This window comes from Pagrus major, chromosome 22, assembly GCF_040436345.1.
Source record: "Pagrus major chromosome 22, Pma_NU_1.0".
In the NCBI taxonomy this organism is placed as follows: domain Eukaryota; kingdom Metazoa; phylum Chordata; class Actinopteri; order Spariformes; family Sparidae; genus Pagrus; species Pagrus major.
This window is the reverse complement of record NC_133236.1, coordinates 19,240,147-19,253,230: the sequence shown is the minus strand read 5'-3', so window position 1 is coordinate 19,253,230 and position 13,084 is coordinate 19,240,147. Positions and strand designations below refer to the sequence as shown.

Genomic DNA, 13,084 nt, shown 5'->3' with positions numbered 1-13,084 from the left:
GTTGATGAACAAACATAGGACCTTTTTTGGGAAAAACGGGGAACATAGGACCCGGGGAACATAGGTATGCTCCCGACACAAATTAGCTAGCTAGCGCGCTATTTCCTAACTGTATCTTCAGTGGTTGTCAGGTGTTAGAGGGTTGTGCTTTTGTTTTTCTTGAGGTCAGTTTGTAAAATAAACAGCCAGCAGTGGAGCTGATACAGTGTATTGTGAGCTGTAGTATCCCCAGGAAACACACCGACTACTTCAGCTGTCGCAACTGCAGAGTGTCAGGGCAGCCTGGAGACAGCCCACCCCATGGTCCATAATAACACCTGGTCCAGTTGCACTGCCAGTAGCCCAGAACAGACAAACCAAACACTGGCAGTTGACATAAGTAATAATAATAATAATAATAGTACATTTGTTGCAAAGTTGCAACCCCACCTCTAGATGCCACTAAATCCCACACACTGGTCCTTCAGCTGATCACACACATCATTCTACACGAACATCTACGTGAAGTAACAATAAGCGAAACATATTTTAAAGCAGATGGAGGCTTTAAATGTTATTGTTTTGCTTGACAACCTTTCAAGGGTCCCTTGTGTGAAGACTGGTCTAAACTTATATTGATGGAGCTTTTGCCGTCAAACCAAATGGAAACCCAGTTCTTCAGGCTCTCGTAGGCAGTAATCAGTCTTCTTAATATAAATAGTTTTTATTTTACAGCATTGTTCAGCTTGCCCAAAACAAAAAGGCCTATTTCATTCTAGAGTTGACAGTGTTAAACAGGTGGCACCCTTGTATATTTTACATTGGTTAAAATCATTTAACAACTTACACTATAGTAGACTTAAAACATTTGGAAATACAATACAATTGCACTATGTACTGTATAGGCTCGTACTTTGAAATAATTTGCATTCTTATAGATAAAGAACTAAGAAACTTAACCTCAAGTAAACTACTTAAGTTTATAATGCAAGATTTGAAGCAAAAATCGAAACATGTATAATCTCATTACAAGAAGCAACTAATCATTGGTTACTTTAACAACTGAATATTTTCAAGAGGATACAGTCGACTCAAGTTAGCTTAAAAGTTACCCAAAAAACCAAACACACTGCTCCTGGACAAGTAGATCTGAGGACAGCTTCAAAATGTATAAACTCTTTTTTTTTCTGTTGACATTCTAAATATAGAAACATTTATCAGTATTACAAACATACCACCTGTGTGAAAAACAAGAGATGGCTCAACAGTATTACAAACTTTGAGAACTTGTACAAGTACTGTGTGTTTTCCATTACAATGACACAGCAAACTCAGAAAACATGAGAAATATCAACACGGCATGGAAAGCAAAAAGTATCACATCCCATGCTCATAAAACTTGTCCTCCAGTTTATGATTGAGTGTAAACTGAATAAACAACATCGCCGTCACCTACAATCACACTAACCTGTATCAGCTACGTCGTTTAAAAAAAAGAAGGAAAAAACGAAAGCAGGGATGTAGGTTGATAACAACTTTGATTGGCACATTATATCCATATCATATATCATACAGCGCAAGTCTTCAGCAGAAATCTCAGTTTAGTGATGTTCAGCACATAAAAAGCAATATAGTCAACCAACTTACTGCACTTTTCTCGTTATCTCTTGGTAATATTTAAATCGCGATGAGGCTGGATGAGAGAAAGCTGAGGTGAAGTCAATTAATTCATGAAAAAAAAGCAAATAATTTTTTTCCGATGCAGCTGCGGCACACATGAACAGACCTGTGCGTGTGCGGCAGAGAGGAGCAGATCTAATCAGAACAGGCGTGAAATGCACTTGAGCTAAAGTCCTCAGAGCCGGCTTGCTCGCTTATTCTATCTTAGTCTGCACGTATATACACAAAGAATTGTGTTTCTCGTTCTGTTTGCTTCTCGTAGACCACCTAATTGCACCGTGAGAACCACAGCTACATCCTTTATTATGGTTCTCAGTGTTTCTTACTTCATTAAAATTTGGCATGAGAGCTGACTAGATTTGGCACTGTTCCCAGTTTGACATTTTTGCAGAGAGGCTTTGTGCACCGACAGCCCTCCAGCAAAGTAAGCACTCATGGATGATTCCTGCTGTTTTTTCTACCTATATTTCTGATTAAACCCTAACTGATAAAAGCAGAGTAATAAATACAAGCAAGCAAAATGACAGAGCAAAAAAAACAAAGGTTAAAAACTTGAAATGATAATAAATAATGTTGTTGTACAGTGTGTTTGTGTATGTTCATGTGTGGAAATGCATGTCTGTGTGATGCACAAGTGTGCCGACAGCAGCCGTGTCAGCGCCTGTTTTGCTCTCACAGTGTTGAGGAGCTGTGTGCGTAGTCTCCGAGGATGTTTGAGGTGTAGACCGAGCTACCGAGCATGGACTCCATGGTGGGGGAGCTGCTCATGGACTCCCCCGAACACACAGAGTCTCTGAAGGGGGAGGGGGGCGACAGAACGAGGGAATCCTCCAGCGTTGGTTTGCTCTGAGTTAAATCCTCGCCTTCCCCGTCCCCCTCCTCCCCCTCCTCCTTGGCATCATAAATGTAGCTGTGTAAGAGGTCCAGATCCTCGTCCTCGGACCCCTCATCTTCCAACGCCCCCGCTTGTGGGGCTGAGGGAAGCAGAGAGGGTGTCAAGCTCAAAGGCTCGTTGGCAGGGATCGCCTCCCTGGCAGTGTAGTCACTCTGCGCAGGGACGTGGGAGCTGTGCGTGTCCACCAGAGCCCCCTGCGAGCCCTTCAAGTGAGAGGGCAAATGAGAAGCCGGCTTATCTAAATCAGACTCCGGCCCTTGCGTCTGTCCAGAGCAAGGCGGAGTCCAGAGGGGGCGCTGTGAATCGCCCTCGTCGTCCTCTTCCGCGAGGTTGTACAGAGGCTTAGCGCCACGCGGTTCTTGGGGGAGATGGGGGTCTGTGCCAAGGTCGCAGGTGGAGGGCTCACAACTGTGGGGGTCGGGGGTGTTAGTTAGGGGCCTGATGACCGCCGTCTGATTCAAGCCGGCTTCCTGTTTCCTCACATGCACAGACAGTCTGTGCCACACATTCCCCCCCCTCGGAGGGTGTCTTGCACCTGATTCAGACCATGACACAGACTTGCCATTAGAACTATAAACGAGATAAAGACCTAAGTTACTATCACAGGAAACCGGGAGTAGGGTGCAGAAAAACATCAACACAGCAGCAACAGAACAAAACAGAGCAGCAGCATTTCAACATCTGTGACGCATGTTAAAATACTTCTTAACCACATAACTTGACATTAACAGCTTTGCTGAGGGGGGTTCACTCAGGAGCTCTAAAGAGTGTTACATTTATCAACTGTGGCACTTGACAAACATAATGAATCATAATGTGCTGCAGACAGCATTATGATCTTAGAATTGCTTCAAACATTGGGTTTAAGGAATCAGGAGCGACACAGCTCATTTCCTCCCGTCTTAACTATTTGGGTGTAAAATGGGACGCATGCATTTGCAATAAGTTGGTGCCAGAACCGGCCTGAAGACGACACAGAGTTTAGTGCAAAAGGAGCTAGTACTGGCTCGAATGTGATTAGTTCGGGAGGTAGGGGGGAGGGGCGTTCATGCTGAGAAAAGTTAAACGTGAGGTTAATTCAGGATAAACCAAAAGCAGCAGGGTGGCAGATCTCCTTCTTGGCGGGCTGCAGTGTCAAAAACAGCTCAGGAGCGACAGGACGACAGAGGCAAGAGGTTCCTTTAACTCGTCAGATTTTTTAACTTGCCACACAGGCTTTGTTGTTTACTGCAAAACGACTTATTGTCTATTTTGCTGCCTTTTTGGCCCATTGTTAAATTAATTTAACATTAAAGTGGCCAATAGCATAAAAACATGCTGCAAGAATGCATCTTACATCAACCACGTGTTCACGCACATGCACCAAAAAAAAATAAAAAATAATTTAAAAAAAATATGTATATAATTAACCAAATGCGTCAGTATCTCAGTTGACAGTGCAGCTCTCCAGGAAAGAAACTGAATGACCCCCATGCTAGAACATTTGCCAGCCTGGACACTTTGCAGACAGTACGCTGCTCAGTTTAGAGTGTTAAAGGGTTAGAAGATTAGACAGGCTGCATAACAAGGGTGAGAGACAACACGCAAACATATGGGGACCAGTCTCATACTCTTTACTCCCACTCCTTACTTTAGACACCTGTCCATGTGTCACTTCTGTGGATCTCAAAAAAGTTATATGCAAGTCTTAAATCTAGTTTGAAGGTAAGAAAACTATACTTTAACTGATAGCTTTAAATCAATGACAGCAAAATGTCCCGCCTCGAGTTTTCTTTCAAATTTAGCTCAATTTCATTGATAGTATTTCATTCTCAGGGGGAGGGGGATGTGCAATATAAATCAGTGTTGACTGCTTACTGTTTCTATATCAATGCATCAGTGTAGTTTTTAAACAGATTGGGGTACTGGGAAGTTAAAATTGGATATAATATCAAGCATAAACACTCAAATATTCTTGCAATATCCTTAAAGGAGACATATTATGCTCATTTTGAGGTTCCTAATTTTATTTTGGGTTAGCACTAGAGTGCGTTTACATGTTTTAATGCTCAAAAACACATCAGTTTTTTCATTCTGTCCATTGCTGCAGCGCTGTATTTCCCCTTGACCTGTTTTAGCTCCTGTCTCTTTAAGGCCCCTCTTCCCGAATACACAGTCTGCTCTGATTGGTCAGCTCACACATGCCTGAGCCAGCACCACTAACAACAACAGAGCAGCTGTGCTAAATCAAATCGTGCGTGCCAAACTCGCTGCTAGGCATTTATAATGCGACTTTACTCTGTGACGTAGTGTGATGGCACAAAGTCACGGAATCAAAGGCGGGACTACTGACGAGGCGTTCCAGGAGCAGTGTTTTCTGTGGGAGAGAGGATGTGTGGACTTTGGCCTTTTTAACTTTCAAGATCTTTTACATGCACAAGTACATATATAACACACTGAAGGAAAGGAAAAGGAAAGGAAAGAACGAAAAAGCATAATAGGTCTCCTTTAAACAATAAGCACCTGCATGTTACTTGAAGAAAGTCATACATGTATTTGGAAAATGCCAAAAGATTTTTTTTTCACTACTCTCTGCACCGTTTGAGTGTTTAGGCATCTTGTCATTTTCAGTCTAGCCAGTCACCCCAAGAAACAACATAGACTTTGGCTAAATGAACAACGTAGAAGGTCACTCACTTGGCGTTGCCAGATCCAGGCTTCTTCCGACGGAACATATTGAGGAAGCTGTTGCTCCCGCTTGGAACCGCAGACTTCCCATCTCCAACGTGCATTCGCACCACATCGGATGTAGTGAAGGCGCTTCGGACATTCCTCTCCGGTTTGGCAATGATAATGTACATCTTAGGTGTGAACATGCAGCCCAGCGCCACTGTCACACTCAGGCTGACAGAGAAGGATGTGGTTATGATCTTGTAGTTTGAGCCAAAATAGATGGGCACAAAGGCCAACCAGATGATGCAGGTCGTGTACATTGTAAAGGCAATATATTTAGCCTCATTAAAATTGGCTGGGACGTTCCGCGTCTTGAAGGCATAGTAGGTGCAGCTCATGATTAGCAGGCCGTTGTAGCCCAGTGGTGCCACCATGCCTACGTTGCTGGTGTTACAGATGAGGTAGACCTCCCGTATGCTCGGGTAGGACTTGACGGGTTCAGGAGGCTCCAGGATGATGAGTGTGATCTCCAGAGTTAGCTGCACACTGATCAGCATGAAGGCGATGATCACCTGGGCCCAGGCGCTCATGAAACGGGGCTTCCTGGTGCAGATCTTCTTCTTGCTGCCTGCCAGGATGCGGGCAATGCGGTTCGTTTTGGTCACCAGAGCGGAGTAGCACATGGCAGATGAAAGGCCCACCAGGAGCCGCTGCAAGTAGCAGGAAGCCACTGTAGGACGGGCGATCAAGGTGAATGGACAGATGTAGCCGAGGAAGATGCCTGCTAAGATGATATAACAGAGCTCTCTGCTGGAGGACTTGACCACGGGTGTATCACGGTACTGGATGAACACGAAGGTGACAAAGGAGGTGATTAGGATGCCCACGCAGGAGAAAACCACTGCCACTATGGATTCCACGTCCGCCCAGTCAAGATACTTCAGAGGTAGGGGCTGGCAGCCTGGAAAGAGCAGAGGAGATGGAGGGTTAATCTTTTGATAGTACTTTCGAACAATTCCGTGAATGAAAGGCACATTAATACAAACGGGATGTGGGAGTGTGGAGAGACACACAGATTTGAATGCACAAGGGAAGTCAGGTGTGTAGCAGAGATCAGAGTCTTCCACCGATGGCCTAAAATTGCTCAGGAGCTCATTTGCATGTGTCATCATACACATCCCCAAGCTCCAGTTCTGTCAGATTTCCCTCTCATTTTCATGCTATGCCAAATACGTCTGTGCCGACACGTGGGTATGTGTGTCGACTCTGCCATGATGCACTGGTTACACACTTGTCATCCAACACGCAGAGGTTGGAAGTTTGTCGAGCTTAATGGGAGAAAACTGACACCCATAGACTTCCCCAGCTTAACACTTCATAAATTACATGCTGCTGCTAATAGCATTACCGTCACCGCCATCACAAGCACGGCTATGTGTGGAGAAACCCACTTCTGGCCTGCATTGCTCAATCCCAATCTGTAAAGACGTGAGGAATCTGAACCTAACTTGTCGTTGCAGGAAGCTTGGATATTTTCAGCACAAAATGTAAACGCTGCTAATGTGAACATGAAAGTGTAAAACAGTTGTTACGCTAAGGTATTATTTAAAAGCGCTTCTGCCAAAGCACACTGAGCTACGGTTGAAGGGAGAGTGTCTGAAGTGCATTGCAGTGAACTGTTGCTTGTTTTCTCTTGACTACCCACCCAGCTTAGCTTACCTAGGCATCAGCCACAAACTGCCTCCAAACAGACAGGACGGCAATTATGAAATGCACCTATCTGTATCTGTTCTCACACAATACTGAAAGCCCTTATTCCTCTAAACCCTGCGGTATGCTGTCCAATCCAGGCACTGGGAAAACCTTTGAATTATTCAAAAACAAAGCTCATTCTTCTGCTGTACATTTTCTCCGTGCAAATTCACCTTTCACTTTAAAGGAGACATATTATGCTCATTTTCAGGTACATAACTGTATTGTGGGGTACTGCTAGAATAGGTTTACATGCTTTATTGCTCAAAAAACAGCCCAGTTTTCACTTTATTCCTCCTTTGCCTGAAATGCAGGCAGAGTATCCAGTCTGAGTATCCCCTGAATATCCAGTCTTCTCTGATTGGTCAGCTTGCACACGCCTGAGCCAGCACTGCTAACAACGTCAGAGCTGCTGTGCTAAATCAATTCTTACCTACCAAATTAGCTGCGAGGCATAAATTACACAAATGTGTGACATGGTGATGTAGAGTGATGTCACAAAGTCACAGAATTAAAGGCGGGACAACTGACGAGGCGTTTCAGGAGCAGTGTTTTCTGTGGGAAAGAGGTGCTTCTGTTGGTGTGGACTTTGACCAAGAACCTATATAAGACACTTAAGGAAAGGAAAAAACAGAAAAAGTATAATAGGTCTCCTAAGAAAAAATGTAAGTATTCCTGTCCTAAATGAGCAAATGAGTGAACATATGGACCGTGCGAAATCTATGAATAGGATACCAACTCTCTCTATTAATATTCTCCAGATAGGGAAATGTAATGAGAGTGAAGGGAGAATTTCTTCCTCGATAGACTGCTGAAATGTATCCCCAAGCCTCTCATGGCAGTAATAGGATTTTACACCTGGGAACTGAGAGCTCCTCTCAACTCTATAAATCGCTGTCAAAACAACCACTGGGTCATAACAAGGCAAAGAGCGATGGAGGAGGGAGGTGAGGAGTGTCATTTTTAGGGGGGAGGGGGGTGGGGCATTGTCATAGGACCTGGTAATAAAGAGCATCTGCGAAAGGAGGTGTCAGGGTGTGAAGTAGGAACAGGCATTTTGGGGGAAGTTGATTTTTGACAGCACAAAATGGTTCAAGAGTAAAGGGTTTGTGCTTATTCAGTGAGAGTGGTGTTAAAAGATACACATGTCCTGAAGAAGAAGCAAGCAAGGAAGCTTAGCTTGGAGCAAACGTGTGAAATGTGTGAAATAATGAGGGGGTTGGTAAAGGCAGAGGTGGGAGTAAGTAACAAGTCGAGTCTTAACCTTCACGTTTTAATGATGTGAAGGTTAGGACTGAAGAAGGTCTCAAAAGTCCCAAGTGCCTGTATTGAGAGGCCAAGCAAGTCACAAATAAAGTCAACCGAAATCAGTTAAAACCAGTTAATTTATTAAGCTGCAGACCTTCCATACCTCTGTCATCAACAACACAATCCTTGAATCCAAATTGATTATTTTTGGACTAGCCTCGATGATAGTTGCCTCGTGCGTTAGCTCCTGTTGGTCTGCCGCGTCCCAGTTGGTTGTCAGGTTTGTGCGCATTGCACTAGAGATCACCCAGTCATGTTTCAAAAACAAAAAGGAACTTCTCAATATCTAGAAACCAAAAAAGTCCTTTGGAGTCACCTGTCTTGAGTCATGAATACCAAGTCAAAGTCAAGTCAAGTCTTTTATCAACCTTAGTCGAGCAAGTCCTCAAATTTGTGACAGTCTGATTCGAGTCAAGTCATGTGACTCGATTCCCTGCCTTTGAGTTAAGGGTTAGGAAATAGGGGAATATGGATGAACATTGTTTATCAGAACAAAGGTAGATCAGTTAAGACGGTCGGGTTTTGTCTCTCCTACCTGCCAGTTCATCATCAGGCCACCATCCCAGATCACACGCCTTGCAGGTGAACTCATCCTGGACGATCTCATTGTCCTTGCATGTGGTGCAGATCCAACAGCAGCTCACCTCGCCTTTCCGAATCACCTGCACGCAGAGAGATGACATGAACAATCAGGTGTCACAGACATCTTAGTGACCCGGTCAAAACACTAATCAAACCACAACAAGAAGCACATCACACCCAAAGCAGCCTAAATAAGTAATCAGCATCAAGGGGATATCAAAGACGAAGATATGTTGGTGCAGTTTTTTGGATTTTTTTCTTGAGCCCCAGACATAGTGTTTATTAAACAAGGCCAGCTGCTTTTACATTCTGCTCCCAGGGTAGCTCTTACCAGCACTGTGATATGTAAAGCAGGGTGATAAGTGGGGCAGGAAACAAAGCAGATCGAGGGGGAAGCGTGAGCAGCCAGGAGAGAGGATGCACCCTCCCTCAGGGCGTCTTAGCATATAGCTAGACCGAAAAACAGTAGGTTCCAGATGAAGCAAATCAGGGCATCGCTTCAAACTGGGCTCAACACCAGTTTTTATTATTTACTGTCCCGAAATGGCCTTCTTCTTCTGAGCCATCTCCACAGGCCGTCTGTGTGATATAATTAAGACCGATTCAACTTTAAATCTAAGAAGTCCTTTTGAAAAGCGGAAAGATTTAGTGTTTTTCATTCAGAACCTTTTTCAATCATGTTTAATTATAAAGAAGATGTGCATGTTAATTGTTTTGTCCTTTCAAGTAATATTTAATTGATGAAGCAGGATCCCAAAAATGTAGGACAGAGCAACCTCCCGAAAGTTTACTTGCCAGCTGAGGATGTGCTGGATGATTACCAAGGAGAACAAATGGGATGGGTCATGATTCATGGCAACGGTGGTGCATCATGTCCGAGCGGTGACATAGTTACCAGTATAGAAAATTTATTTGAGAACACAGGGGAAATACCATCCCTGTTGCAACTGACTGCACACTCTGTGCTTATTTTAAGCCTAGCTAACAGTGTGGATCTACGGATTCAAGGTGAATTTAATTGTCAGTATGCAATACAAGCTTGTATAATGTAATTTCTGTTCGTACTGTTGTTCCCTAAGCTACATGCAAACACACACACACAGAAAAAAACTGTACAGACTAATTAATAGATAATAATCCAGTCACAAAAGTCAACTCTTCATGGTGAAATGTTGAGGAGGAGATCAGGAGCCTCACAATTGAAGAAGCTGCACTGTAGTCTGGTGATACAGCAGCAGATGCTTCTGCTGTTGGTTCAGTTGGTCTAACACTTCAGTCCAAACCCAATTATCTGTACTTTTGTGTGGATTGCCATAAAATGTTAGTAATAATACATAAATACATAGTGTCTCCTAAACTTTCGTGATGCCATAGTCATCAGGATTTTCTACAATTTTGTACACATCCCAAACAGGATTATTTTAATATAACTTTGGGAAATATGCTTATCCATTTTCTTGCCAAAAGTTAGATGAGAAGATCGATACAACTGAGGTATGTCTGTGAATGAATGAATGAATGAATGAATGAATGAATGGAGGTTCTCTGTCCTCCAGATCATTGTAAATTTAAGAGCTAAACAAAGGTCTCTTCAGTTTTAATGGACTGGTGTGGAGTCCCTGGAAAATTTAACCTCTGTGGGGTAAACCCCTGGAGAGCCATTGAGATCTCATGTGACACCTCTGACATCATGTGGGTTGTTGATGGGGATGACGGCCAGGGGGTTTACAACCAAAGAAGCCTTTCGGATGAGAGGTGAAACATTACCTAAACATCAGCTTTTTAGTATTGTCCTTGTGAGCATGTTAGCATGCTAATTTTAGCATTTAGCTCAAAGCCCCATTGTGATTAAGTACAGTCTCAGAGAGTTGCTAGTATGGTAGACTCCTTAGGCTGTATTCGATACTGCCACCTATACAAGCTATTAGTCGCCAAGGGGGAAAGATTAACTATATGACAAAACCAGCATGAGCATTAACATGAATAAAAATACTACCACTCAGAAAGTCTTTTTGAAAAGGTACACAGCTTGATTGAAGAAAGAATCACCAGGATAATGCTTCCAAAACAACAGAAATACCAGGAGATCACGCTCCAACTCACATTATAGTAAAGTAAAGCAACAGTTACTTCCAACTGTCAGATAGGTGTTATCTGTCTCTCAGGTCAATATTCATCTTGGGTAAAATAACGAAAACCCACATTTAGGCTATATCTCTTTCTTTAGAGCATCAGAGGATGCAGTAGCGGTAGTTTGTCATTAGCTGTGCTATAGTTTACTCCCATTTTCCAAAACTGGAAAGCCTGGCTAAGCGTGGCCTGGTGTACTGCAAAATAAATCATAAAACTATGAAAAGTAATATACTCTACATTATGTACTGCGTTAACTGGGAGTGTGTAGTGGGCAGTTGCAAAAACCTCCTTAGTCTTGTTATGAGACCTTTTTTACACTAAGAGCAAAAGTATCCCACTTGTGTTACAACCTTAGCACTGATAAAGAGGTACCTTGTGAAACTCATTGCATGTGTCTGCCTGCTTGTTGCAGTACAAAATGAGCTACTTAGAGCAGAATCAGTGTTAAATTAGATCTGCTGGTGTTTACTCATATAAACACCGGCACAGTGTTGAATTAACACTTAAAGATCGTTTCGGACCGTTCCCCCAGAGTCGCACAGCAAAGTCTCCACCGTTAATGACCATTGATTTTTAAGACTTCAGGTTTTTCAGACTAAATGAACCCTGTTGGAGTTCACTTAACGATGAAAAATTTGCTCCGAGGAGGATTTGAATGCCTACCTTGATCTGTCCTTTGGAGCAGGGCTCACTGCAGACCGAGCGGACCATGTCGCTGCTGTTCAGCCACAGCTTGTAGTCATCGATGCTTAGGATGCCCTCTGACCAGGAGCCCACGTTTAGGTAGTCATAGCGACCATCACCCACACCCTGTAGATTCATGATGTCATACCTGGATGGACAGAGGGAGGACCCAGGACCATAATGAGCGTGGACGAGCTTGTTTAGTGAGAAAAAGGAATCAAATTTCACTAGAGAGGAGAACGGAGGAGAGGTAAAGATCACAGACAGAGAAAGGGAGAGGAAGGGGGAGACATAGATGGAGGGGGGAGAGTGACAGGTAATTTAATGATAACGACTCAACAGCTTAGCAGACCTTTTTTCTTATCCAGAGTCACTTAAACAGCTTACAACCCTGTTAGTGTGACATCAAGAGCTCATGGCAGTGCACACTGTGGCCTCATTTCTACACTGAACCAGGATGTGCTCCACCTGACCTCTAGTTGACGGAGGAATGACACGGCTGTGTTTTCTGACTGTCAAATGCTGTCAACAGCAGACAGTCCTCTGAATCTGTTCCAGTCCAAACTAATTACACCCTTTTGTGCTCAAGATTGGTGCACACATATGTGCATGCGCATGTGTACTAATGAGTGGGACAGTGTTAGACGGGAGAAATTCAAAGATCATTACCACATCTCCATTTCCTTCTCACCACCCTCCTCGTCTTCTTACCTTCCCGGGGTGTCTCCGTTTTGATCAAAATAAATCTCCTCTCCTGAGACTCCTCTGAAGGATGTTTTCAGCAGGTAGTCCAGCAGCTTGCTGCCATCGATAGGGTCCATGGCCTCACAGAGCCCCGTCTGCCCTGGGCACACCTCCTTGTGCATATCATGGAGGCCATGAGCCATGGCATAGATGGCATTGATGACAAAGCCCATTTTACTATCCTGAACATAGTTTTCATGCAGACTCTCATTTCCTGTTGGAGGGGGGAAAAAACAGGGCATCAAAAGGATGAAAACGTGTAGGAAACTTTCTTGTTTGTCTGGTGTTTTGTGTGCTGACAACGTCCAGTCACACCGTAGGAATTTTCCACAATGCACAATGTAATTTGAACCAGACGTGGGGAGTTTATTGCAAACAGAACCCTATTTTGCAGCAAAGATATATTAGCATACAAGGGAATCACAACATGATGTCCAAAAGCTAAATAGAAAACAGATGTGAGTAACAACCATTTTCAGGGAAAATCCCACGGCTGCAGACACCATGTTGTATTTCACAGTGAGCTATCTAAAAGCACTGTCCCTCAGTCAAACCTTAAAGGAGACATATTATGCTCATTTTCAGGTTCATAATTTTATTTTGAATTCCTATAGGTTTACATGCTCTAATGCTCAAAAAACACATCTGTTTTCTCATACAGTCCAGTGCTGCAGC

General features: G+C 43.5%; 1 protein-coding gene across 1 annotated transcript in view; it reads right to left on the bottom strand.

Annotated features, from left to right (window-relative positions):
- Positions 1-2,331: 2,331 nt before the first annotated feature.
- The window catches only part of grm1a (glutamate receptor, metabotropic 1a), a 35,431-nt gene continuing 24,678 nt past the window's right edge, over positions 2,332-13,084 (bottom strand). The window contains exons 4-8 of the mRNA XM_073493107.1: positions 12,377-12,623; positions 11,645-11,813; positions 8,802-8,928; positions 5,231-6,167; positions 2,332-3,124 (exon numbers count right to left, since the gene is read on the bottom strand). Coding sequence (XP_073349208.1) covers positions 2,332-3,124; positions 5,231-6,167; positions 8,802-8,928; positions 11,645-11,813; positions 12,377-12,623 — 2,273 coding nt within the window. The remainder of the gene's footprint in view (positions 3,125-5,230; positions 6,168-8,801; positions 8,929-11,644; positions 11,814-12,376; positions 12,624-13,084) is intronic.